This window comes from Melanerpes formicivorus, unplaced genomic scaffold (assembly GCF_026170545.1).
Source record: "Melanerpes formicivorus ecotype bairdi unplaced genomic scaffold, bMelFor1.0.p_v2 SCAF_10, whole genome shotgun sequence".
Lineage (NCBI taxonomy): Eukaryota > Metazoa > Chordata > Aves > Piciformes > Picidae > Melanerpes > Melanerpes formicivorus.
Genome location: NW_027142362.1, coordinates 7498949 through 7526815, shown reverse-complemented (window position 1 = coordinate 7526815; position 27867 = coordinate 7498949). Strand labels below are relative to the sequence as shown.

The window sequence follows — 27867 nt, the reverse complement described above, 5'->3', positions numbered from 1 at the left end:
TGTTCCTGTGCCTCTGCAGAACAGAACTGATACAGGAATCTGGGGCTCTGACCTTGGCTGCACCAACCCCGACTCAGCTGACCATGGACGTGATGAAGCGTTAGGGCAATGTCAGTGAAGAAAAAGAACCATTTTCTGTTTGCAGCAAAGAAATACAGCAGTGAATGCTACAGATACTCTCTCAGCTTTGAACAGCTGTTCTAGAGAAGAAGGGGATGGCAAGAACACGAGACACAAATAAGGAAGAAGCAATGGTTATGGTATGGCCTGTCCTCAGACAGCTCTGCCCTTCCTCCAGGGCAGTCCCAAGGCTGTGCTCAGTGTTTTGAATCTGTTCCTGACCACGGCAGGAGCAATAGTTAGGGTGTTATTTATTTCACTGCTGTGTTCTCTGAGCACCTCACCAGTCTTATGTAGCTTTGCCCCAAAGTACACTTCAGAAATACCAGCTTCACATTACAGGTGGCTCTGCAGCAGACCAGCTCCACGTGGAGCTAATCTGCACTGCAGAGGCACACAGCAACACTCTTGTGCTGAGGACCACCATCAAGTTGCAAAATCAAGCACTTAAACATTAGACAATCCTAAAGTTGCTGGGGCAGTCCTGCCTCAGCCTGCTGGGCATGTTCCTCCTAGCACCCTTCCTGACGACAGGGGTGGCACCGAGCTACCCCATCGTGTGTTTTATCCTCCTGGGTCAATATGTCTTATTGATTGCACTCTGCTACAGCCCTGCCCTGACACCAGAATCACAATCTGACAATCTTCTCTTTGCTGATTATCAGTACAATATCTGGGGGCTTCAAAGATCACTTTTCAGAGCACCTGAAATTATCCACCTCTTGCACATGGGGAAGGGAGCTCCAGAGAGGCTCGTTCAAAACACATTCGAATGGGGTCTCCTTTAGAAGAATTTTTCTGGGTATTTAACATCCTATAGGTATTCTGCACCTTCCCATTGCCTTCCAAAGCAGTTGTAGCCTCAGCCTTTTGTAAATGAGGCCCCACACTCTGAAATCACAGCAGTGTCTGTGGAAAATAGGAACTATGTAAGATGAGGCTGACAAAGCTAATGGTGACTGACAGTCAAATGCTGGTAGCAGCTCCCTGGTTTGTTTGTGGCACAGCAAAGCAGCAACTATTTGGGGTCTCAGCAACTTCTGAAGTTACAATCACAAATTCTGCAGAACTAAAGCTTGATCTCTTTACACCCACTCCTGCTGTTTAGTTAGAAACCAACTGCCCTTCCCTTCTGCATTCGCTCCTTCCTTCAGTGCCATGGTTTTACCTCCGCACACCACAACAGCCAAGGGCCAGACCCTCACAACCAGCACGGCAAGCGGAGAGTTAAGAAGCAATGTGAGGAAAGATTATTGATTCAATTAGTTTGCACATAAGGTGACAGGACCACATGTCTTCCTGTGAGCTCAGAGGAGCAGTTAGGGCCTGAACCACAGCCCTTTGGAGAAAGAGCCTTTTGTCTGGGGCACAGAATGGCCACGCTGACCAGGAAATCTAGGGGAAGGCAAAGCTCCAAAAGAGAGCAACAGCCAGATTTTGTTTGAGTCCAGGCAGGCCTGGTTTTGTGTGTGTGTGCTTAAAAACTTTCTTCTGTTTGGAAACGATTTTACCCTAAAGCTTTGTGATTAGAAAAGCTTATGAGAAAGCTCTACTTGTGAGCAGCTGAGCTGCTGCACTGCCTGGCAAAGACCTGGCAGCCTGCACCAGGGTTTAGAAATCTCTGTACTTGTTGTTCAAGGGGAAGATTCCTGCCTCACTTCAAGCTTCCTCTTCTAATGCCACTTTCTGTGCCTCATTCTCAACAAAAGCCTCCAGCCTCCAGGAGCTGAGACTGTGCCTAAGCGCTGGTGTCAGCAACCCTGCAGCAGGGCAGAGTGGAGCCTCGTGGGGGTGGTTCATCATTAATGAGAAGCTGAGATGTCCCTCTGGCACACAGCCCTCTGCTGCACAGTGCAATGCTGACCAGCGGCCACTGCCACCAAAGTAGTCCCAACAGCTACTGAGGAAAAGGGACTTGTGGGAAGATGTTCCCAAGGTGACAGCAGACAGAGCCCTCCAGTTCCTGAAAGGTTGGGTGAGGGCAGGCAAGCAGAACACTGCATGGAACCCTACTCCCTGCTTGCACAGCCCCTGTGGCTGTGATACAGAGGGCCAGCTTTGAGGCTCACAGCAGGTTCCTCCCAGAATGCTCAGTTATCTTTGAAAGCTTTTGTCTCCTTTTTAGAATAATATCCACAGATAACAAGGAAAAGCCAGGCTGCTGATACTTGGGGTGCTGCCAGGCAGAGTCTCTTTGTTGTCTTGATGTCCCTTGTCTGTCTGCATCCATCTGTGGATTGTGTCCTGGGCCAGAGCACTGGAGGCTAACCCGAAATGAGATGGACACTCTCTATGAAGCAGATGGCTGAGGAGAAGAGGCAGGAAGAGATGGAGGAGTTGGTGTCAGTCCTGCCTGCCACTGGAGCCATCTGGGAGTCTGAGACCCCCAGGTCCTCTACAAACAAGAAAAAAATTATCTTTGAATCTTGAGTATTCACAAATATCATAGGATGCACCTGAAGATGGATGCTACCCACAAAACATTCAGCAGAGTCAATTCTCCACAGCAACTGATGGCAGAGAGTCACTGACACCAGAATAAGAGGGCAGCAGGCACAGTAATGCATTTGCTCTCCTTCTTGCTAAGCCAGCTGAGACTGAGTCATGCCATAAACAACAGGCTGCTGTGCCAGGAAAACCTGTCATGGCTAAACCCAACGTGATAGTGACCATTGTAAGGCATGAATACAGACTATGCAATTTACTGCCCGTTAACTCGGAGCACAGCACAGCCAGCCAGCCCCTGCTGAATCACTGGCTGGATGTCATGCAACAAGAGGCTCACACATGGGTCACCATCCATGACAGCAGCGAGCACAGCCTCCCTGATTGTTCCATGTCTTCTCAGAGGCATCAGACTCTTCAAGCAGTGACAGTCTTACGGCTATGCTGACCCTGCTTTCCAGGAATGGGAAGCGTTCCTTGGGTCAGGCCATTGTACCTGCTCTGAATGGTTTAACAGACAAGCTTTGGAGAAGTGTAGAGCTGCAGTTTAAGACCTTTTTCCAATACTAGCTCTTTGCCAAGGAGTTCTGCTGGATGCTGCTGATCTGCAGCAGAGGGGAATGACAGAATCCTGTGCTTGCTCCTCAGCTCCTTTAGTGCAAAGCCTGCTGTTGGCTTCAGTTCAGTGGGGCTGGGCTAAAACGGACTGTGAACTGCTAGTGAAATGATCTAGGCAAACCTGCTTTAGCAGGGGGGGTTGGAGTAGATACAGAATCATAGAATTATAGAATGGTTTGGGTTAGAAGGGATGTTAAAGATCATCTAGTTCCAACCCCTCTACCATGGGCAGGGACACCTTCCACTGGACCAGGTTGCTCAAGACCCCGTCCAACCTGGCCTTGAACACTTCCAGGGATGGGGCTATCCACAACCTCTCCGGGAAACCTGTTCCAGTGTCTCACCACCCTCACTGTAAAGAATTTCTTCCCAATACCCAGTCTAAATGTCCCTCTTCCAGCTTAAAGCTATTCCCCCTCACCCTACCACTACAAGGCCTTGAAAAAAATCCCTTCCCAGGCTTTTTGTAGGCCCCCTTCAAGTACTGGAAGGCTGCAATAAGGCATCCCAGGAGCCTTCCCTTCTCCAGTCTGAGAGGAGAAGGCTCCAGATAGCTGAGTATCTCCACAGGTCCCCTCCAACCCCCACTATTCTGTGATTCTGTTCTGGTTTAGGTGTGGGAATGTGTTCCTTTCTGCCAATTTTTGGCACAAGGTAGTCACCTCCAGCAGAAACCAGAGCTGGGTCAGTAACATCTTGAACTACTGAGAGTGCACCAGAGTCTGTCTGCCAGAAGTGAGGTCATTTCCTGTCTTCTTCTACATGATTTTGTCAGGTTAGATCATGGAGGGAAAAGTGGAAGCCAAGGGACTGTCAGCTGGGGGATTCTTGTGGTTTTCTGCAATTGAACCAAGAGCTACCTCATCCCTGGCAATAACACAGCATCTCTGCCAAACTGGCAGACCCCAGGAGCAGATGACTCCATGCAGAGAGCAAAAGAGCTTCACTGGAATCTACTGCACTTTCCAATCTGGGCCCCTGATGAAGGCAGCTGCAGGTACCTCCAAAGTCAATGAAGGGAAAAATGAGCAATGGAAGTTTCCACCTCTGACTGCAGGTGCAAAGCTTGCTCTAGCAAAACATGTGTGGGGAGCTGTAAGGCCTGCTCTTAGACTCTCCCTTACTACCACTCTCTTTCTTCCCATTCTTAATACTTCTCTGCAGCTGAAGGCTTTTGGAGCCACTGAATACCATACCAATCTCTGTAGCCTCCAGGATGCTTACACCAAGCATCACTTGCACTGCTTTTTGCATCCTGAGTACATTTTAAAGTCTCCAGGCCAAGGCTGCTGCCTTTTCCTACAAGCTCAGCTCTCCACATCCAACAGGCTTTACTTAATTCACATGGGCAGAAGAAGTATTTGAGATTTCTAAGCAGAAGGGGTCTTTTGCACACTTCCAGCTGCATTTTGCTTCAGTTTCACACTAGTGCAGGCATGTGACATACTGATATTGTCACAGCTTCACAAAAACATCATCCTTGTTAACAGGTCAAGCAGAATCTGGGGCACTGAAGGCCAGTGTTTAGCAAAGCAACTTATTCATTTGGGTGAACTCTAGCTGCAGAGTAATGTTAACTGACCAATTCAAGTCCTCTGCTCTTCAAGTACATCCTATCCAAGATTTAAACTGGAATTCCCCTAAACTGGGCTCCCTGTTTTCAATTGGGAAACTCCCATTTGTGTACTAAAGCAGAAATGTCTTTTTCCAGCTTGTCCCTAAGTCCCACAAACTCACTAGCTTTCTGCATTCCTCGGCATTGTGCTCAGGAGAGGGGGCAAAAAAACCCCAAGGGCCAAGCAAGATCTGGCAGGGCTTGGCAAGGCAGCTCACAGGGTGATTTTAAACTGTGGATGGCAGCAAGCTTCCCAAATGGGAAATGTTTAGCTGATATAGATCGCCACAGCTGCAATTTCAAAACAGAAGAAGGACAGTTGTGTACATTGGCTTCCTAATTGAAGCCTGCTCTAACATCTGCCAAAGTATGTTGTGTGTCAACACCCTCACCAGATTCCCAGCCAAAAGGAGGGTGGGAGGAGAGCCACAAACAGGGAACTTTTCATTTGAAAAAGCCCTTCCTTTCACCAAGAGAGCCTTATATAAAGTAGCTTCTATCCAGGTCTCCCTTTAGTCAGGGGCATGAAAAAATGGGGGGAGCTGTAAGCTTGCCAGCATGCTAGAAGGATGGAGTCAACCTTTTGGGGCCCAGTCTGGGCAAATCATTTTCCTAGCAAGAAATGAAAGAATTAGGCAAAGTTCTCACTCCCCGTGTTGATTCAGGCAGCAGTGTAGAGAAGCACACAGCTATCACACTTGCAAATAGTCATAATCCCTACTGTGCTGCCCATCTCTGAGCACATGGGCTTTTATTTGCCTCCTGGGAATAGGTGTACCCTTGCAGTTTCTGAGCCATCCTCCAGAAAACACACCAACCTTCCAGGGTTTGCTGCTTTTGGTCTAAAATTGACATATTTCTGATTAGTCACATTCTAAACCAAACACCACAGCTTCATTGGACTGGAGAGACTTACTGCTTTGTTATCTGGTGCTGAGCAGGAGCTCACCAGCCCATGGTGCAAATTTCCAGGCTATCATCACTTTGGTGCCTGGTGTTTAATCTCACTTTTCTCCCCAGTACAGGCTGTGCCTGCTTGCAAGTGTAACATCATTTGCCTTCTCCTTCCACCCCCACTCTGGTCCATGTGAGTGTTTTGGGCAGGACAATCTTTGTTTTGTTGTTTTGAATGAAATTTATCACAATGATGTTCTGGCCTCAGCTGGGGTCTTATTATACCAATAAACACTAAGTGACTGGAGTGAAAGAAAAAGCAACATTGACAACAAGGACTAAACAATCTCCAGTTATTTAAACAACATGGAGATGGGGGAGCTCAGGCAAGTTGATATTTTTGCCTGTTCACATTCTTATGGAAGTGAATGTGTTTTCTCCCTCAGAACCTCTCAGGTTTGCATCAGAGATCAGGGAGATCTCTCAGGTCAAAGTGTGATGCTTCAGAGCAACAACAGAAGCATCCTAGCCCATAGGGATACTGAATGTAGGAAATAAGAACTTCCAGAGATGTGTAGCGATCATGAACCTACAGAGGAAGTAAGGCAAGTCAGTGCTCAGGTGGAAGTTCAGCTTCTGTGCAGCAACAGCCTGATTGTTAGGTCCTGAATCTAACCAGATGCTGTGCTGGAACATGTAGAGTTTCATACATTCTGGAAAATTTCTTTTCTCCTAAGAATTGTTTGGCTGCAAGTAACTTTGCACTGGGGTTTCCTCAAATCAAGGGTTCCAACTCCAGAACTGTCTCAGTACATGGATTAAGATCATTGATTTCACTAGGACTTGGGCAAACCTGCAGCATGTACAGCTGGGATAGGAACACTTCCTCACTCAGAGCACATGGGCAAAAAACCATTTGGTCATTCCCCACTGCTCAGGAAGTACTGGGAGAAAGAAAATTACAAGGTAAGAAAAATATTAAGAGGAAAAAGCTGAGTTGCAGGAAAACCCTTTCCCCAGGACTATAAAAGAAGTCTACAAGACAGTAGTGTTCCTTCTTATGAGCTATAGGTGGTAAAAGCTCCATCCCAGGTCAGGTTGTTTGGGGCTTTAAGCGACCCACTCTAGTTGCAGATGTCCCTGCTGACTGCAAGGGGTTGGACTAGATGAGCTTTAAAGATCTCTTCCTACCCAAAACCATTCCATGATTCACAGTTGTAGGTCATTTCTCCCAGCTGTCACAGGGCTACATCTCAGAGCCTTTCCTCTGCTCTGGGTGCAGCTGCCTGGGAGCTGGTTTTTGAGTCAGCAGACTTGAGGGTGATGAGAAAGGCAATCCTACCTTCTTACCCGGGGAGCGGATTAAAATGAAACGGTTTTTCCTTTTCAGCAGCGCACGCAGCTCCTGGCACTTGTCATAACTCTCCAGTTCCACTGTTTCTATGCATTTCTGTTCATCCTGCAGAGAGGGAATGAAGCATTATGATGAATAGGAGGCAGTGAGATCAATCATATGCCATCAAACTCTGCATGTCTTCCCATTGTATCTGTCTAAAAGCTCTTCTGCCTTAAAAATAACCTGCATGCAGACAGCAAGCCCTCATAAATCAGGCTGGCATCTCACTAAGAAAACACCCTAACCTTTAAGCTACAGGCTGATTTGTGGCTAGTGGTCCACAGTGGCTGAGCAAATAACATGTCGTAGACAGTAACACCAGCTTCTGCCATCTCTGTTGGCCTCAGCCAGGGATATGCAGCCAGAAGTAGCACTACCTCCTCCCACAATGAACACAGGAGAAGCTATTCTGCATTTTCACAGGGAAAATGACACAAGCATTGTGATGGGTCTGACTGACATAAACCATCTCTGGAGGAGATGGGAAAGCCATGTAGGTGTGGTGCCCAGGGAGCTGTTTGAAACAGAGCTGTGGTGCTGAGGGACATGGTTTAGCAGCAGACTTGGTAGAGTTAGAGAATGGTTGGACTTGATGATCTTAAAGGTTTTTTCCAACTGAAATGATTGTATGGTTCAAGCAGCCCTCAGGAAGGCCAAGGCAGAACGGAGATAAGAGCCTCAGCAAGGTCAGTGGGATCCTTGTGTGACTGGGACATGCTCCTCTTGAGCCATGCTCTGAGCTGTCAAAATGCTTAGGATGGAAATAGAGCCCCATGCAGCCAGCAAAGCTGTCAGGGCCAGCGTCTCGGTGGGGAGCACTTATCTCTGGTGTATCTCCACTGAGGACTGCCGGCCGCGATCTTGGCTCGTTTCTCCCAGCAACATAACTAAAATTCCACACATGGTGCGTGGCTCAGTTCAGCTGTGGAGCACCATCCCTAATAGGAATCGCAGTGTAAGGCTAGGCAGATAATATTCCTTGTGTCTCAGGAGACCAGAAGAGACCAAAGCTGCCTTTTGCTAAGCATTACACAAATAAGCAGTGAGAATCACAGGGCAGTTCTCGCTGGCAAAGTGCTGCAGTCAGCACGCCTCATGAACCTCTCTATTACCATCCTAAATTAAAACCACTGGCCATGACCATCCCCAACCATCCCCAGCTCAGGCTCGGCTCCCCAGACAGCTCCTCCTGCCCCTGCGAGTTTGTATTTAGCAATTCCTGTAGCGGAGAGGGGGTGTGGGATGAGGAAACATGTCACAGCCAGGAAGCTGCTGCGTGGCTGGAGGCAGGGAATGGAGAGTTCAGAGGGAAGTGGGCTGCAGGGAATTTCCTCCCTTTACCACTTGACATTTAAGTTGCTGTGCAGAGCTCAGCCTGAGTTTAGGGGTTTTTTCCTAACCCTCCTGTCTGAGTATGGGGGCCCAGCAGAGCCAATGCTGGTAGACAGAGCAAATTCTGAGCCACTGAGGGATGTCTGGATCTAATTTAGGCTTATTATTTTAATGACATTACTGTTTATTTCATTTAACACTGAGTAAGTGAATGTGACCAGAGAACTGGGAAAGTATATAGGAGGAGGAGGAGATTAATCCTGCTAGAGCCTAAAACCCAGCAGATAAAATCCTGCTGACGTTCCTGAGCCCTTTGAAGGCACAAGGCTCCTGCTGCAATCCTGGTATCGCAATGTCACTGCAAAAGGACAGGGATGGAAATAATAACCCCTCAGCGGCCAACAAATGAGAGAGAAGGGTGAGGTCAGGAATACATGCCTCAGGGAGGGGTGATCTCATCCTGGCCTTTGGTGGATGACCGCCCACATCACAGCCCTGCATGGCTGGTGCAGTTACCAGCTCAGGACATAGGCAGCTTGACAGCACTCTGACCAGGGATGAGCAGGAAGATTCCTGCCCACCCTCCCGCTCTTGAGAGCAGCTGTGTCCCCAGCAAAGCCTTGAATGTCACCCTCCTTGTCCATGCCATCCTTCCCTCTTGAAGAGTAACCTTCCCTTTGATCCTGTGTGAGTCTCTGCTTCCTAAGAGCAGTGGAGCACCAAGCTGGGGGACAAGAAGGACTTGGCACGGTGGAGAACTGTGGTTTTGCTGTGACATTGCCTCTTGCCTTCCAGTTGCCCCTATCCTCCCTGGGGAGGCTTTGGGAACTCTGCCCTGACCAGGGAAAAAGGGCAGCAACGTCGTGGCCATACACGACCCTGCCTCCCAGGGACTTAGCTTGACCCTGCCTCCCACAGACATAGCTGGACTGTGCAAGCTATGGGTCCCTCAGAAACCTGAACTTCTCAAATGAGTTATCCTCTTCAGGGGTGGTGGAGAAGAAAGCAACTGGAGAAACAAGGAAACTCCATGTCTCCTTTTGTAGCAAAGCAAAAGCATCTGAGTTCAGGGAGCACCAGAATGGGGCTTTTGTCTCTGTTTTACTCTTGGCATGCAGCCATCCCCTCTCTGTGAGCCTACCTGGGTCACAAAGAGATCCTTTATGTTTGCCCTGCCCCACTAAGATAAAGACTGAAAGACCTGAGCCTGCCACAGGTCTCCAGGTCCCTTCAGCCTCCTGGGACCTGAAGGATACTCAGCATCATACAGAGACAAGGTCACTTCCAGAGTCCTGCCCTGACACATGGGTCTCAGACACTTTTCTGGACAAGCTCCTGCTCCATTTGGTCTCTAGTGATCTGAAGAAGTTAAAGCAATCCTTTTACATTGTCCTGAGACACAAAGGCTGAATGCCCATTCAGTCATCACACCTCCCTGCAGCCCACATCCAGCCAGGTTGTCCCGTGGTGCTGCCCTTGAGTAAGGCAGGGAACCTCCTTCAGGCCATCTTTCTCTCTTCCTCTACAGATTTTAGGGCTTGTTTTTAAAATTGCTTTTGTCCTTGCTGTAAGGGACAATCAATAAGACACTTAAAATCCTGGTACAGGATGGATGATTTAATGCAGAAAACCAATTCCATTAGCTACTTGTGGCGCAGACACTGCGACTTCAACATGTGTGTGTCTGCAAACCTGTCCCTTAAGAAGAAAATGAAACACCTCGACATACTAATGCATGTGCTTAACCAAAGCACCATGCTTGTCAAACAAATTCCTTCAAAAAAGCTGATAAAAAGGGCAACAATGACCCATGTTTATATGAAGGTATAATTGCCAGCAAGGACCTCTTCAGTGACACCCAACCGTGGACTATGACCTTCCATTCAACGCCTAGCCTGCCTGAAATCATAATTCACTTCTCCATCTGAGGATCTCAAAGTGTTTCAGTAAATCACTTTACCAGGGGCACAATGCAGATGTTAACTGCACGACTGTTAAATGCTGAGTGGATCCTTTGGTCTCTACAAGACTCTTTGTCTAGCAGGGCTTTTTTTTCCTCTGCCAAATAATACTCTTTAAAACACCCCCTGACAACAAGAAAAAACTTTTAACTACTAGCTGCACTGTTTAGGTTAAAAGAAATAACAACCCAAGACCAATTCTCTCCAGCCCATGGCAGGATGATATTGATCTGTGTAGTCTGCACAGGACTGCCTGTTTTGCAGATGCTTTCTGTACTTTTGCTTAATTTTTATTCTGGCAAGAATGTGCAGAGACAAGACGACAAGAAACCCCATTAGAAAAGAACTTTCTTGCTTCTGCATGGGCCTGCACACAGCCTGCCTTCCCCACGAGATTTCTGAGTTGCTCCTCAGGATCTAAGCACCCCAGAACTGTACAAATTTGCATCGGTGCCTCCTCTCCTGCTGTTTGGGTCTGTAATCATACAAACATCTGAGTCTTCATTTACATGAGGGTACAGATGTGGGGTGCTGTAGATGGAGGCTCAGGAGATAACAAGAAATCCATCTCCCTTCATTTCACCTCCACTGAAAGAAACCTGAAGCCAGCTGGGATGACTTCCCTCCACCTCCACCCCCCCAGTCTGCTCCAGGTAATACAATAGCTATTTGCAATTTGCCTTCAGGAGGTAGCTCTGCTTTAAATCCAACCAAAAGCCTGACTAACAGATGCAATATGGCAAACACACTCCCAGGGCCGGTCAGGAACACATTCCAGGAGAGTGCAGCTGATGAGGATAAATACAGTATTTGTGTTCTGCTCAGATGCACTTTCTAGTGACACATTATAGCCTGCATCTCGTGTTGGCCATCCCCTCTGCTCTTGGTTTGCACACACAGAGCTCAGCTACAAGTGCAGCCAGGCTCATGTGATTACGTAGAAGCAATCTTAGCACCTCTTGGTGAAAGGCTTGAATTCATCAGTGACTGACGAAAGCAAAACTCTTCCAAATCACTAGCTCAGTTCCTGGAAATCTGATGGGCTCAGACCAGATGAAATACTCAGCCTCTAAACCTGTCCTCCCATCTGGAAGCTGACCTCCCTCCTCTTTAACCCATGTAGGTCTAACGTAGGATACGCACAGAAAGATGCTTGTGTTTCTGTTGCCTGGGGCTTTATCTCCTTCCTTCTTCTAGGGCTCCGATTCAGCAAGCACTGAACAATCCCTCTGGGATGCTGTGTCAGTCTACAAGGTCACACAAAGCCAGGCAGGTATGTGGAGAAAGTCCAGTGGGGAAAAACTGCAGCTGGAGTTCCAGAAATAAAAGCCACCATAGCACACTGCACCGCAGACTCTCCTTTGACATTGGCCCTTATCATCTCAAAAACTCTCTTCCCCAGTTGTAAGATGGAGACAGCAACACTGCCCTAACTTGTGTTAAAGGAAGATAAATACAGTAATAAACATGAACTGCCTCAGTTCTGTGCCAACAGGACCCCTCCTGAGTGCAGAAAATTGCCATTTCCTTTAGTTCCCCTCTAGTAAGTCTGCACAATCACATGCTGTCCTATTGTGCTACCAGATAATTTTGCAGCAATTTCCTCTCCTCAGACATTTGACTTCACTGTAAGCCAGTTTAATAGCCTATAGATATTAACATGATCCCTTATTTACAATAATGGGACCCTGTAGCTTCTGTAGCTTACAGATGCAGTTTATTACAGGATGTTACCATGATCCGCAGGCTACCAGAAAACATTATGTCTGGTTGTTAACAAATGCCATTTTCCTTGTTGAGATAATAAAATAACCCTTTAAATGATTGGGATTTTTCCTTCTTTGGAACATCTGTGAAAATTAATCTTACTTTAAAAGCCTCCTTTTCCCTTGTGGTAACAAGAGACTCCATATATCTTGTTTTTAAAGGCATGCCCTTCAAAAAAAAAAACCTACGTCATCGTTATGGATTTTGAATCCAGAAGTTCCTGAAGCCTCAGCTGGACTCAACAGGTGTCCAGAGCACCAGGAAGCGATCTGCAGAGGGTCAAACTGTTTGCAGGACCAGGCTGCACCTCCCTAGGTAAGAGGAAACCCCACTCTGCTTTCCCTTGCTTCCAAGCTGCTCATTATCTCACACTGACTTCTCATTATTCTTGCACTCCTTATGACTTATCAGAACTAAGAGCAAATGCCTCCAGAAAGCTTTGGGATTCGGGAAGAGCAGGAGGGCTCAGGTTATGGGAGGAGCTAATACCCTTTAACCTAAACTATTTATAACAAATCATCTTTATTGGGCAATACTGTGTCTTTAAAAAAAGGGAACCAAGCTCATTGCCAGTCCTGCTGTTCCTGAAACTATCACAGCAATGCAGCTGCTGAAACATTTCCCCATTCTTGTTCCCTTGACACACTGCACAGAAGCTTTCCATCAGTTTGGTTTTAGGTCATCCTGATGCCCATGAATGACCCAGACCCCCTGTGTCAGACACCCCATGGGCATGTGGTCCTTGTGCAGACCACAGGGTGAGAAATGCTCCTCCATCCTGATGCGCACGTAAACTTCTAGCCATCCTAAACCAGCAGGGCTTAGACTTACCCACCTCTAGGCTCAAAACTTGCTGGGTTGTAGCTTGTGCTCTGCACTGCACTGTGATTTCCAGCTTCAGGGGCAAACTCTGCTCTTGCAGAAGCCCCATCCAGCCCAGGAACCTAGGACCTGGCTCAAGAAAGAGCTACCTTCACACCCCAGAAGGACCAGCCCTGCAATCTTCATTCTTCTTGCATGAAGACACAGGATAGATTTGGCTTGGCTTTTATTTCTCATTTGACTGGAAACAGCTCCAAATGAGGCCATGAACTTAAGGCATGCAAATTATCTAGGGAAGTCCAAGACAAGGCTCCCAGGGGTCCTTTGCTCAGTACTGGCTCAAGTAAAAGGAAAGAATGAGCCAAATCCAGACTGTGTCCCTGCTTAAGGAGGACGGCAGGCCCTCACAATCTCCCTTTGCATCCACCAGTGGCTAAACAAAATCCTGAAGAGTCTGGCTAGCAACAATTTGAGCTGCTTGAGGGGTGCCAAACAGCTGCGGGGCTGCCTGCCCTTCCCTCCAGCGGCAGGTGGGAAGTCAGCCTGCGACAATCCACTTCTCTCCTTCACACGCCAAAACCGCCCAGCGTACATCCTGCTTCCACCCAAAGCCTTGCTCCCCTCGCCTTCTCACAGGATGTCCTGCCCCCAGCTCCATTTTTTTTATAGCTATGGTACTGTCAAAATATTTACTGGCTAAAATATTTATGGTATATAATATGCTCTAAAATACAGCTGCTGTCTCTTCTTTATAGCATTTACCCTTCCTGGAGATAACCGGCGAAGCCCTTTTGAAAGAAACAAGCTGGAGGGAAGAGTGAAAAGCACAGGAACATGTGTCACCCAAGGGCCTGCCCCTCACCCAAGGCTGTTAGCTGGGACCATACCTCATCTTCATAGACCACAAGCTGTGTTTTCCGTAGCTGGATGTAGCGATCCTTCCACAACCCCAGGAGCCCCCCACTGCTTTTCTTAATCCAACCGTATTTCTCTGCAGGTGGAACAGACTTGGGTTTCTCTGAGACCTCCTCCTTTGTATCCTGCAAAGACAGAATGGAGAAGGAATTACAACAAAAGTGCTTTCCATTCCATGTAATGAAAGTCATCAGAAAGTCTGCCCAGAGAAGACCTCAGCACCCACCACACATGGTTCCTCCACACCACATCACAAGAGAAGAGATTGGCATCTTCCAGAGGAGAACTCAACCAGCTCTCACAGGACAGGACAGTGGGCATGCATCCTGGTTGCCTCTGGGAATGCTGTTGGGATGGCAGCAAGTCCATCTTGCTCCTCTGCTTCCCTCTCTGTGCAGGTACTCCCTGCTCACTTGTGCACCAAATGCTTCTTGAACACCAGCACCCTTCTTTCTGCTTTGCTCCTCTAGCTCTCTGATGAATCCCAGTGGGATGGACCCTGTTGGCATCAGTAGCAACACTCATCATTTGGCCCATGACCACTTCTGCAAGCTTCTTCTCTAGGTCTCTGTTTGGTGGTCATCTCCTGAAGGCAAAACCATGGCACAAGGGCCCCAGGACTTTACCACATCTGCACTGAAATGTTTCCAGTAGGCTCCTGCCTGGTGTGCAAGGCAGAGGGAAGGACCAGCAGAGAAGGTAGCACTAAGAGGGCTTTTTTTTTGTCCTGTTTGTCAGCCTGCTCTCACCTGCCCGCAGAAGCACAGGCAGCCCCAGCAGCCTGCTGTAGGAGACTGTTAGCTTTCCAGCTCTGTTGAAAACCAGGAGATGCATAATTTCCCTGCTTTAAAATACCATCAGAAATATCCAATATCTTTATTCCCGTCAAACAGAGACAGGAAGTGTAAGACGGGGAGCGGGGGCAGCCAAGCTTATTAGCTGACTGCTTCCACCAGCAGACTTGGTGACAGATGACAGTTTTCCTCCTCCTCAGTGCACTGGAAAAGCCTTTGCAAAGACAGGATCCCTGTTTGCTTCCCTTGGAGCACCCCACTGCTTCCAACACCCTGTGGAACCCTCAGTAAGCCTCTTTTCCCAGAGCAAAGCAAGGGGAATCCCTTGCTGAGCCAAATCCCCTTACAAAAACACCTTGTCAAACTCATGACTTGTAGGAAGAGGCCAACCCCAAATCCTCCAGCCTCCTCCTAGGAACTCCTCCTACTTGTCCCCCTAGATTTGGTTTCCTCCATTTCCTCATCTGTATGAGCAGCAATCTTACACAAAAAGAAGTTGAACAACAAGAGCAGAGCCCAAACTATCACCAGAAAGCCCTTACTAGCTGCTAAATGAAACCTTTTTCTGCTAGAAAAAAGGTACCCAAGCAAGCCCAAGTGAGCAGCTAGAGCTCAGACATGTTTCATCATGTGAGGAAACCTCATGTACATGGAAAGGAGTTGGAGCTGGACACTCCTGTGACCAGGACAGAGCAAGTGCATATGGACAAGCACAAACTTGAATATCTAAACATGAAGAGGACCTTCTCCAATTCAAGGGTGACAGAGCACTGGAACAGGCTGCCCAGAGAGGTAGTGGAGTCTCCACCTCTGGAAACATTCAAACCCCACACTGACCCCTGTGTGACCTTCTCTAGGTGAACCTGCCTTAGCAGGGGGGTTGGATTCGATGAACTCCAGAGGTCCCTTCCAACTCTGCAATTCTGTGGTTCTGTGACAAGCTCTCAAAGTTTGGAGGAGAGCCTTGCTAATAAATCTGTTTTCACGCACCAGGCGCCCAGCGAACACGCCCTTGGACAGCAGCTGCCGGCAGGGTGATCCGTTAGAGAGGCAACTCGCAGCCACGAAAAGAGGGAAACCAGATGAAGTCCACTGTGAAGCACCCACATTTCTTCTGATCCCCACTGAGAAGGTCTGGCTTGGCAGGTAGGCTCAGATGCAGGCGGGGAAGACAAAACTCAAATAAACTGAGTATCACCTAACAGAAACCGAAGCGGAGACATCCTCAGCCCACTTTGTGGAAGTTATTTTAGTGGTACTGAGCACATTTGAAATGGCCACAGCACAGGATGACAGCGCATGACAAAGTTTTCCGGGAAGTGAGGGCTACTTGTGTAAGGTTTTTTATCAACTTGACTTTTTAGGTTGCCAGGAAGTTGTATTCAGCTGTGACCTGCGACTTCAGCAAACATCAGTTGCTGCACAAATATAGACCTGCTGGTTTCCTGATCGAGCACCCTTTTGATGTCATTTTTAGATAACTGGGCACAGACTTGCAACCTCCCTTGTATAGCAGTTTAACGTGGAGGTAGCTGTCTGAAGAGTTTATTCAAGTGACTCCAGATCAACAGCTGCCAAAAGGTTTTTTTACTTCTTAAAGGTGGTTTGGGTTTGGTTTTTTTTGCATAGCAGATGATTTTTTGCTGTTCCATCTCCCCACCTGGCAGAAAAGCTATCTGGAAGCACATGGCAAATATAATAGAATCATAGAATTGTCTCAGTTGGAAAACACCTCCAAGATCATCGAGTCCAACTGTCAATCCAAGACCACCATGGCGATTAAACCACGGCCCAAAGTGCCATATCCACACAGAACACCTCCAGGGACAGCCTCTCCCAGCGCTCTGCAGAATGAAACCTACAAAAGTACTCCCTGTGAAGATGCAGTGCTTAACATCTACCTCTGAAAAAAAGAAGCCTTGCCCCAGTAACTGTTTTTCTTGGAACTGAGGCTTGAGGTAGAATGGCAAAGCTTGGGCAGAGCTTTGCTCTCCACAGGCTTGCCAGCTATTCAGCCAGCTATTCAGCCTTGTGGCAACCTCCACTCCAGGGCATCACAGGGTGGCTTTGCAGCTCGCCCTCTCCCCCAGCAACTCAAGAGCCCTGGTTGGAGCCTCCTATCTGGAAAAAGCCTTAGAACTACAGAATAATTTTGGCTGGAAAAGGCCTTTAAGACTGTCAAGTCCAACAGTTATCCCAGCATTGCCAGTGGGCATTGCCATGCCACTAAACCATCTCACTCCACACCACATCTACATAGCTTTTAAATCTCTTCAGGGATGAGGACTCCACCAGTGCCCTGGACAGCCTGTTCCAGGGCTTGACAACCCTTTGAGGGACAAATTTTTTCCTAATATCCAACCTAAACCTCCCATGGTGCTGCTTAAACCACACATGGCATTCACACCAGACAGGACTCTTCCCCTGGTAGTATCTGCAGAGGAGGATCTGTTACTCCAAGCCCTGAGCAGCCCAGGAGAGGGAAGGTGAGATGAGATGGAGACTGCTGGTCTCAGCAGATGACAGCATCCAGGAGCAAAGGGCTCTGTCCCTGACACTGCACAGGAGTCACCTGAGCCTGAGCTGCCTGCTGCCTGCTCCAGTCCCTGCTACAAGACAAATGTGATGGGTGTGATCATGTGCTCTGCGGGTGCCAGGGGCTGCTGAGCTGCTGGGCTCTGGGTCAGCAGCTCCCTCTCACACCCATAGCACACGACAAGATGGGGCTGCAGTTGCTGTAATCCCTCACCTGCAGGTTGAGGGCAAGAAAAAACAAACAGATGATGCAACTTGACCGTTTGCTCCTGTGAAAGTGAGAAGAATCTCAGAGATGTCTCCTGGCATTTTTGTGGATTATTTTTCTGCTACCACTGCCCTGAATTGAAGAGGGGAACTTGGCCAGGGAAGGGCACCAAGGGCAGGGCTTTGTGTCCATCCTGTGCTCTCTGCCTGCGATTCCATGGCTAAAAGCAGAGCATGGCACAACGAGACGGATGGCTGTTGTTAACTCAGCTTCGTGTGGGTATTCCTTCTGCAAGACATATGACGATTTCCTTTCCGGGATGTTCTCAGGCTGGATTCATTCCCAGCACTGGTGTAAATCCGTGAGAGGAAACCCACTGGCATCAGCCAAGCATAAACGAGGGGAGAACTGAGCCATCCTGCCACTGGCTCATGCCGAAGGCATCACGCCCAAACCCAATCCATAGGAGTTATTTTTGCAGTTTATATCATGATGAAGGGAAATACAAGTTTCACTTTTCCAGCCTGGCTTACACTGAGGTTTCACAGCTCAGCAAAGGTGCCCAGTTAGAGACAAGACAGCTTTTGACTTGACAGCTAGGCAGTTATTTCTCCCCCGCTCTGCCCCAGTATTTTAAGGGCCCACAAACCCACACAGTTTTGCTGTCTTCCAACAGAGAGACACCAACAGCTGAATCGTGGTGCTGCTTTTACAAACTACATCTAGTGCACAGAAGAGTCATGCACAGCTACAGTAACTTCACTCAAAGCAAGCAGCTCACCTGTGGCACACTCCTCTCTAGCAAAGCATGGGTGGACACCTCTCAGAAGACAACTCACATCTCCAGACCTCTACTATTTCTCCTTTTCCATGTCAAGCTGGCCTGTCAGCACTTCTACTTCTCCCTAACCCACAGAAGCAAAACCATCTTACTGGAAATTAACTGCTCAGATCCACGTGGAACCTGGGGAACTGCATCTGACATCCCCTCCCATGAGTGATCACTGGAAGGGCAGTCAGTGAACTGGGGTGGGTGTGAAGCCCCTTTGGGCAGTGGACACCAGCTGGAAGCAGTTTCTCTGCTGTGCATTAATTTCATGGATGCCAGTGGATAATAACAACTCTCAGTCACTACCAACTTGGGCTTCTTTGCCTCCTCCCCACTGCTTTAAAAAAGCCTCATTCTTGCCAATAGATGTTGGGGGCTGAAATAAGGGGCTGGGAGGGAAGGCAACAAGCCACAGCTACTGGGATCCAAGTCCTCTAGCCAACCAGCAGCTGCCTTTGTGCATGAACAGCAAAACCTCACTTAAGAAAAGGAAGCAGGAATAATTGTGTGGCCAAACGAGGGGAGAAAATGACCTGTTTAACCCGCCAACAAATTTGTGACATTTTAATCAGTCCGCACGGGGATGGATTATTAGGGTGCGATCCCACGGAGGTGAAAACCTAGATGTGAAGGACAAGCACCTTCTCCCAGTTAAGCCAGAGACGGAGCAGAAGGAGGACAGGCTTGGGGCAGGCTGCTAGGTATGTGGACATGGCCAAACTCGCGGTCTGACGGAGGCCCGGCTCCAGTGCGGAAGAGCAACACCCCTACAAGAGTCAGCAGAAGGTGGCCTGAGCAAGCGTGGCATTGAACAAGCCCGAGTCTGCCAGCACTCGTCCTCGGCACCACCACATCTGCCCGCTCGGCCTCACCCGGCCGTCACAAAGTTGCACCCACGAGCTCTCGGGATGCTCTTGCACGGCCAACGCACCGAGGAGAGAGTGGGAGGCAACGGGTGGTGCTTGGGAGGAGGGACCCCCAGCCCCTGGGTCTCAAGAGCTGCTCCAGTGTTGTCCGTTGCCACCAGACCCGGGAGGCGCGGGGATGTTCCAGCGCCGGCGGAGTTCCAAAAAAAGCCTAAAATGTCCCGTGCTAGTCCTCGCCCCACCTCCCGGCAGCGAGGGGCTCCCACTCTGCCCCGGGGGTCCCATCCATCCCCGCCTCGGGGGTTTCGTCCAGCTCTGCCCCGGGGGCTCCGGTACAGCCCCGTCCCGGGAGCTCTCTCCCTTCCCCGGTCTCGGTCGGACTCACTTGCTCCATGGCGGGCCGGGACCGATCGCTCCTCGCCACCTCCTCAGTGGCTCCGCCACCGCCCCGCTGTACCGCTCGGCTCCGGGCGGGCGGGCATGCCGAGCCGGGCTGTGCCGAGCCGAGCTGAGCCCAGCCGTGCCGGGCTGTGTTGGGCCGGGCCCCGTGGCTCTCGCCTCCGCACCAACTTCTCGGGGCGCAGCGGCAGCAGCAGCAAACGCCGGGTTTCCGGCGGCTCCGGCGCTGCGAGCGAGGAGGCGGGGATGCCCCTGCCGCCGGCCCCGGCCCCGACGCCGCCTGGCCCGGCCCCCCCCCCCCTCCCCCGGCCTGGCCCCCGCCGGCCCCGGCCCCTCCCGCCGCGGGCGTGGAGTTGGGAGCCCCCGGGACCGGCTGTGGCTCGGGGAAGGAGGGTGGATTGAGCCCAAAGGAGAGGTTCTGTGGGACGAACCGGGATCCTTGGGGTCAGACAGTGGCCGCAGGGTGGGGCACGGACCATGGGGTGGAACAAGGAACTTGAGGTGGGAGAAGTCCTCAGGAGCGCGCAGAGTCCCCAGAGTCAGATAGGGTCCTCAGTGATCAAGCCAAACCTTCACGGTAGGACGGAGGGTCCTCAGGGTCAAGTAAGGACCCCAGGACCAAGTAGGATCAGGCCAGACTTCTTGGCAAGACAGCATCCTGGAGCCTGTGAATACTGCCTGATTGTGGAGATCTTTCAGTTCACAGAATCACAGAATGTTAGGGGTTGGAAGGGACCTCCAGTCCAACTCCTCTGCCAAAGCAGGATCGCCTAGGGCAGGCCACACAGGAACGCATCCAGGTGGGCTTCAAAAGTCTCCAGAGAAAGAGACTGCACAACCTCACTGGAAGAGGCTGCCCAGAATCAGGCAGGGGTGCCAGGGTCAGGTAGCATCCACAGAGATCAGGCAGATCAGGATGGACCTCTGTAGTTGAACCACATCCCTGCATTCAGAGGGTCCTCAGGGTCATCAAGCAGGGTCCCCCAGTATCAAACAGGATCAGGCCAGACACCACAGCAAGCCAACATCCCTGGAACATAAAGATCTCCAGAGTCAGGCAGGTCCCTAGGGTCAGATAGGATCGGGTCAGGCTCCCATAGTAGGACAGCATCCCTGGAATAAGAGGGTCTCCCAGGGTCAAACAGGGTCCCCAGTACCAGATACAGTCCCCAGAGATCAAGCATGACTCTTGTGGTAGGACAGTGTCCCTAAAATCAGAGGGGCCCCAGGGGCCAGGCCAGACCCCTGTGGTAGGATAGTATCTTTGGAACTGGAAGGTCCCCAGGGTCAGGCAGGGTCCCTGAGGTAAGACAGGGTCTAGAGTGGGACTGTCGTTGGGGATGGGTCAGGAGCAGCAGACCAGGGCACAGGGTGCAGAGAGGTGAGGGGTGCCCTCTTGGCATGCTGGACACCGTGAATCTCATCTAGACTGGGGGCTCAGATATGGGGCTCAGATCCATGTAGCAGCACATCTCCCTCAGCCACAGCAGTGTCTTCTGGCAGTGAGGTGGTCTCAGAACAGGGATTTTCCACAGAGGGATGACATGGTTCATCAGCCCAAGGGAAACAGCTGGGGAATGGTCTTTGGTGGCAGAACTGGTTAACACAACTAGTCACGCTCGGAGCTATTGTTCTTCACTGGTATTCAGCAGCTTTGCAGACTTCTGCTGCTATTTCAGGACTGCTGGAGGGCTCGTGTACCCAACAGCCTGGCTGTTTTTTCTTCTAATTATTTCAGTCAGTCTAAAAAAAGGTATTACCTCCCTCTGCAAACCTTGCCTCCATTGTTCTCAGCAAAGAAGAGAAGAAGAAAGGAGAAGAAAAGTCTTGACACCAGTTATCTCCAGGCTAAATGCTCTTCTGCACAGGTGTGGCAAGGGTTGGGAGGAAAAACAGGAGAGAGGTTCTGCTAACCAGAGGTGGAAGAGATACCAGAGCATCCATCAGGGCTGACTGCCCCCATCCTGCAGGGCCAGGGGTTAATGGAGGAGCTGGGAATCACCCTGAGACATGCCAGGGTTTGAAATGAGAAATCTTAGTGCTGTCGAGGTGCATTGACAGGAGAATGATTGCCCTGTCAGCAGAAAGACATCCTGCATGGGGCTGAGGGGGGGAGGCTGATGATAGATGTGTTGTGATGAATCTGGGTTTCAACAAGAGGCCGAGGCACCCACTGCATTCGGGAAAGCAAAGGAGGACAGAGAGGACCTTACTGGCCATCACTGGTGCAAGCATCATTAAGGTGTCCTCCCACCATGGGGGTAGTTTCCCAGGCACAACACTCATCCTCCCTCTCCTATTGCCCACAGAGTTTTGGGGTGGGACCCCCCCAGTTTGCTCCACTTGAACAGGGCTGCAAGAGCTGCAGGGGAAGAGCCAGGACCAGAGCTCCTAAAAGCAACTGCACACAAATAATTATTAGTGATAATTAGCAAAACAGACTGATGGGATCTCCTTCCTATCAGCTTAGCTTCGGGTTTGGCAAAAGCTCTGGTCTCACTGAGACGATCTTGGTGTTGTGTAAACACCTTTTGTGGCCTCCACTGCTCCTCCTCCATGGTTGAAAGCCCAATCAGGCAAAGAAAATGCTGCCACAAGCACCAGTGATGGCATAGAGGGGCCTGGCAAGTGGCCAGGGGGTTCTGAGCATCCTTCAGATTTCTCCTTTTCTTGCACAACAGGCACCTTGGAAAGATTTGACCAGAAAATTGTGGGTGGCCATGGTCATTCAGGGCTGTCGCCAAGCCAGGGTTAGCTTTCTGCTGCCTAACACCAGGTAAGAGCTGGTTGAAAGACATATTTTCTCTGTTTTATTTTCTGAGCCATCAAAATGAGGTTTTGGGTGGGAAGTGGGAGCTCCGCCCCAGCCTTCTCTGGTGAGTCTGTGAGAACAAGGCAGGGTGTGCAGCCCTGAGCCTGGCTCCGGGACGGTGCCAACCATCACAAAATGAATTATTGAGAAAAGATGATGATATTCTAGCCAGCCTTTTAAAATTACCAAAAAGCCTTTAAAGTACCAGGAATGTTCAGTGCTCTCTGTTTTCCTGGCAGGGCTGTGGGAGGTGAGGGGAAACCTCTGGTGTTGCAGATAGGGTGTGGGCTGTGGTTCTGACTTTCCCGGAAAATTCAACTCAGTGAAAAAAAGTGAAGAATATTTTCAGTCTGCCATCAAGGTGCCTGTGAGAGCATGCAATGTGGAGGCTGCATCCTCGTCACTTAACTGCTCTCCTCACCCTTGCAGGCAGACCCAGAGACAGCCACCAGGACCCCATCAGCAAGAACAGCCATGGTGCAGAGAGCTGTTGTCTGCAAGAGGATGCTTCTCATTGCACGAGAATGTGGAGGCTGGTCCAAAAATGCTGTTGGGGAGAAGTGTCAGACATGCACCTGCAGCTGAGGTGGGATGTGTGGCCAGACCGTTGTTGTCTTCATTGATAAGAGGCAGGGCAATGACGCTACAGCAAAATGAAAGAGCTGTGAGTGACACCAAGTTGGGCTAGTGAGTCACAAAATGGAAGAAGCTCATCTACAAGTGGACCTGTGAGTACTTCTGCTCTGTGCTTTCGTGACTGTGCTTGGGATTTAGCAAAACTTATGGGGCAGGGGTTCAGGAGACACAACTGGCTGCAGAGACACAACTTCCTTGAAGTCACCTGGAGCCAAGTTGGGACTGAGATGTGTGGAGAGCCCCCCCTGTTCTCTCAGATGTGGGCAAACCTGTCTCTCCAGACACAGGCACCACATGATAGAGCTGTGGTTGCCCTCACGTCTACCTGCCCTCCTTTTCCTGCTCCAGGCAGGGAGCTCTGGCTCCTGCATCCAGCCCAAGGTACCTCGTGACCAGGGTCAGCCACTCCATCTGCTCCTGCCTTGTTTTCCCTCCACCTCAAAAGGCAATATCCCATCTCCTGGGCTCCATGAAGCCAAGTTCATTAGCACCTGGCTTCATTAAATGCTTTGAGCAGGGCTGGAAGGGCAGATGCATATTATCACAACTGCTTTGTTATCTGCTCAGCAGCATGAAGGAGGAGGTGGACATGCTGGAAAGGCTGGGAGCCAGTGCTGGGACCAGGGTGGCCATGGGGCACCTGACTTCAGCTGGAGGAGAAATCTTCATCCCTTTCACATGCAGAGTGAAAGTGGATGTTCTTAATTTAATCGTTTTGATTGGAATTAAAATAAAGAGGACCAGAGAAAGTGCTGGTTCTGGATGGATGCCCAAAGGTAGGGCTGCATTCAGACTCTTGATGCCAAGCAGAGCCCATAGCACCTTCTCCTCACTACTGCAGCATTTTTATAGGGGTAAACTACTTCTCAGGTGGAGTGCAGTCCTCTAAACTGCCCCTGCTAGATGAGAGATTGGAGGTGACCCCATCCTCAGGTGATGCATGGGGAATCAGCAGCAACAAAGGTTGGAGGATAGGAGACTATACAGATGTGGATTAGCATGGAAGAAGGGTTCTCCTCACCTCCCTACCTGCCTTCTGGACTTAAATCTTGTATTTTATGGACAAACCATGTGAAATGATGCTGTTTGTAGCCATGCTCCCTGCTGCAGTGGGGGAGTTGGAGTTAGCGTGCCTGGTTTGGATTTTGCCCAGTACTGCTGACCTGACAAGGTCCTGGTTTTACCTGTTTTCCTCTTGGCTGATACTAGGCTGAGCTTCTGCTCAAATCAAACCTGCCACTCATGTTCTGTGTTTTAGTTACATGGCTGGAAGAAAAGACCCAGCTATCTGCCTAAGCCATCAGCCTGGGAGCGCTTGCAAGGACTCATGTGCTCTCCTTGCTGATCTTGCTGGTTTTGTAAGAAGTCCTTGCTGCAGAGGACACCTGGCTGTGCCCCCACAAGCCAGAAACTCCAGTCTGGGCTCACAGAGTGACAATGCAGATCCAGAATTGTGGGCAAGGAGGTAACTTGCTGGGACAAAATGGGGGAGATGGGGGATTTAAATAATCTTAAAAGCAGCAGTGAGTTAGCTGAATGTGGCCAGACCCTGTGGCATGATGGCAAGTGGGCAATGAGCAATGCTGCTTTGTGCTTTCTTCTTCATTTCTGTTTCAACTCACCATTAATAGTGAGTCCTGCTGAGAGGCAGCAGGTGTTGGCTGGAAGAGGTGGCTGATGATGATGGAACATCACTGCCAGTGCTGGGTGATGGCCATGTGAAGGGGCTATCACGAGGATATTCAAAACCCTCCTGGCTGTGATCCCAGGCGATCTGCTCTGGGTGGCCCTGGTTTAGCAAGGGGGGCAGACTAGATGATATCCAGAGTTCCCTTTGATCCCCCACCATGCTGGGATTCTGGGATTCTGTGGGTGGAAAGAGGTGAAGCACCTGGTGGGTGAGGGCTCAGGATGATTCTCCTGCTCCATTGCTCCATGGAGTGAAGGGAAGCATAGGAGGTGGTTTGGAACAGTTGTTCCAGTTCATGCTGCTTTTAATTCCCAGGTCCTTCAAAGCCAGGGGCATACCCCACGTGCTGCAGATGTAGGCAGTAGGTTCCTGCATCTCTCATTGCATCACCCCATGTCTGAGGCACTTGCCTCTGGGCTTTCCCAGTTTTGTGCCATTGCTGACCTTCACTGACATCACCAGCAATGACAAAATATGCCAAAAATAACCCTCTGTCTCTGCTACTCTGGCAGGAGGGTGGGATGTAAACACCCTGACTATTTGTTAGTGTTAGTGCTCACCAGGCTTTCAGGCTGCCCTGAGTTTGGAGGGGGGAAATCACTTCCAGAGCCCCAGTCTCCCACTGGTTCCCTGCTCCATATAGATCTGCAAAATCCCTCTGCTGCAGCTCCTGATGTGCTGGAGGAATTTTTCTGGGTGAGTTTAAGGCAAGACAGCATCTCTTTGGGCATCACAGCCACCAGCTTTCCTCTGTGCAATGTGTGCAGCCAGTAAGGTCCTCCTGAAGGTGATGGAAGATATCTATCTATCGGCCTACATAAGCATTTTCTTCCCACCATCATGTGAAGGCAGTACATATACTTGCTGGACCACAGGTGTGGAAACACTGCTGATGCTACCATTGGCCCATTGCCTGCAGCTACTCGGAGTGTACACACCACAGTTTACCAGCACAGTTTTGTACTAGCACTCACACCCTCCCTTTTACTTTCAGAAACACTCCAGCAGTGGAGAAAGAGAGGACACAACAAGGAGCCCTGGCTCCCTTGGCTTAAATAACACTTTGCTCATCTTTATATTTTGCAACCATTCTGGAATAACAGAGGCTCAGGTTCTTCTTTCCTTCTTGGCACATGATGGAGATGAAGCTTTTGGGCTTCAACATGTCATGAGCTCAAAACCAGCCATCCCCCTCTGACAAGCAGCTCTGGTTGCTTCCACAGCCAAGGGGCCAAAGACACACTGATCATGCTCAGAACGATTCCAGGTCAATACCCTAAAATACAGCACAAGTGATTCCACACAGTTTAATTAATTTGGAGCTTCATCACAGTTTAATTTCCTCCATTATTCACATTCTGTCCCTTCTATTGATGCTGTTTAACTACACTGCTCAGTAACTGCACACCTATTTACCCCCACACCCCAGTGTGTGATGCAGACTAAGGCCTCTTCAATGATCATTCAGCGACTGACCCAAAATCACCTCCTGGCTTCTGTTTTAAAACCCACCTCTTGCTGGGACATAGCTTTTAGAAAGCAGGAAGTGCACCTTGCAGCTTCTTCCCTGTAACATCTCAGCCAACCCAATCTGCAACTGCCTGATTGTGAGTCCTGGGGAACAGACTGCAGGAAAACGTAGCAGCCACAGGTGCTCCCAGCTGCCATACCCTAGGAAGGGCTCTGCTTCTGTGTACCTGTCAGTGCTGTCCCAAAGTATCAGAGCACCTGCAGTAAAAAAGAGTCTCGTTTTTGTCTCAGATGGACTTGGAGCCCTGTAGGATGTGTCAGGGAGCTCTGAAGGGATTCTTTGGTACCTTAAGGATGTCCTCACATCATTCCTTGCATAGGGACACCTTTGACCTGTATTGTTGGCCTGGTTTGAAAGGAATATTCTAGCTTCCACGTTTAGTTCCAGATTCCCCTCTTCCATCTTCATCTGATTTCAGCTTTCTATCACATTGATTCTTACAAAAACATTCCTGACAGGAGAGCAGGGACTGCGGTGCGACAAGGCACTTGTTACAGAAACCACTTAACTGAGACCTCAGCCAAACGTGGATTGTGAAAAGATGTCAGCTGAGGACAAGGGATTTAAACACAGCAGGGAGAAGACACAGCTGAGGGTTTCTAAGGATACTGAGAGCACTTTGTAAGAGGCAATGCAGCTACGTCCCTCGCCTCCACGGCACGGCGTGCCACCCCGCGGCCGGCGGCGAGCTGCACAGTCTTCGTACTGCGCAGAACCGGCCGGAAAAGGCGGGGCGGGCGCGGCCACGGCCAAGAGGAGGTGGGCACCGCTCAGGGCCCTCTGAGAAATGTAGTTCTCGGACGAGAAATGATCAGGCATTGTGCTGAAGGACGTGGACTACGTTTCCCGCGGAGCATCGCGCGGGACCGGCGGCGATAGCCCCGTCCCCCTGCCCGTGCAGGCACCCTGGGCTCGCCAGAACCGCTGTGAAGGATGCTTAGCTTGGTGACCCGTTACTGGAGAAACGGCAGCCGAGGTAGTGGCTGAGTGGAAGTGAGCAGGGTTACTCCGCGCGTTACCGGGCGAGTGTTGGGGTGGGAACGGGAAGCGAGCCTTTGTGTAAACGAGGGGTCTGCTGGGCGGCGTGGAGGCGGCTTGGCTCCCCTGTTCTTCTGAGGATGCCAAACGGTGTCCTCTTTCCTCACCCTCCAGCGAAGAGGGCTGCCCTGCATCCCCCTCTGCCGGGAGCTTGGTGCCATCGCTGTCCGGCCGACCCTGGATGGACTGGCAGGGTCTGTCCCTAGGCGGGGAGGGCCTTTCTTGGCGTTGGTGCGGCGGAGACACGGAGAGGTGGGGGAGACGAGGGGAGTCCTTCTCTCCCCTCTTTCTTTACCTCTCTTCCTTTACCTCTCTTCCTCTCCCTCCCCCCAAGTTTTTCGGGGGTGTCAGAGCGGGGGAGGCTGCATTGCCTCCCCGGTACTGGAGAGATGGAGAGTCTCGAGGGTGCGGGAGCCCCGGGATCTACTGCCGTTCTGCAGCACCCTCGCACAATGCTGACACATACGGCTCTGAGCGGCGCGGGGCGGGGGGGTGGGGGAGAAGAGGCGCCGAGCCGTTTAGATTGGGGGGCGGTCGCTGACCGGGACTGGCTGCTGGAAGGCAGCTGGGAGGCTGTGTTGGAGGCGACTTGTACCGGCGGAGGGGGGAAGGAGGCGGTTTCTGCAGCCGCGGAGAGGTGGCAG

The 27867-nt window shown here is 50.3% G+C and overlaps 2 protein-coding genes across 2 annotated transcripts in view; one reads left to right on the top strand and one right to left on the bottom strand.

The window, feature by feature from the left end:
• PLEKHO2 (pleckstrin homology domain containing O2) overlaps positions 1–19783 on the bottom strand; it is a 29839-nt gene extending 10056 nt beyond the window's left edge. Inside the window, exons 1-3 of the mRNA XM_068143470.1 lie at positions 19503–19783; positions 13858–14010; positions 7035–7151 (exon numbers count right to left, since the gene is read on the bottom strand). Coding sequence (XP_067999571.1) covers positions 7035–7151; positions 13858–14010; positions 19503–19511 — 279 coding nt within the window. The 5' untranslated portion in view covers positions 19512–19783. The remainder of the gene's footprint in view (positions 1–7034; positions 7152–13857; positions 14011–19502) is intronic.
• A 7360-nt stretch (positions 19784–27143) lies between these two features.
• Positions 27144–27867, top strand: part of EFL1 (elongation factor like GTPase 1) — a 73737-nt gene continuing 73013 nt past the window's right edge. Inside the window, exon 1 of the mRNA XM_068143467.1 lies at positions 27144–27161. The gene's annotated coding sequence lies outside the window, so the exon portion shown is untranslated. The remainder of the gene's footprint in view (positions 27162–27867) is intronic.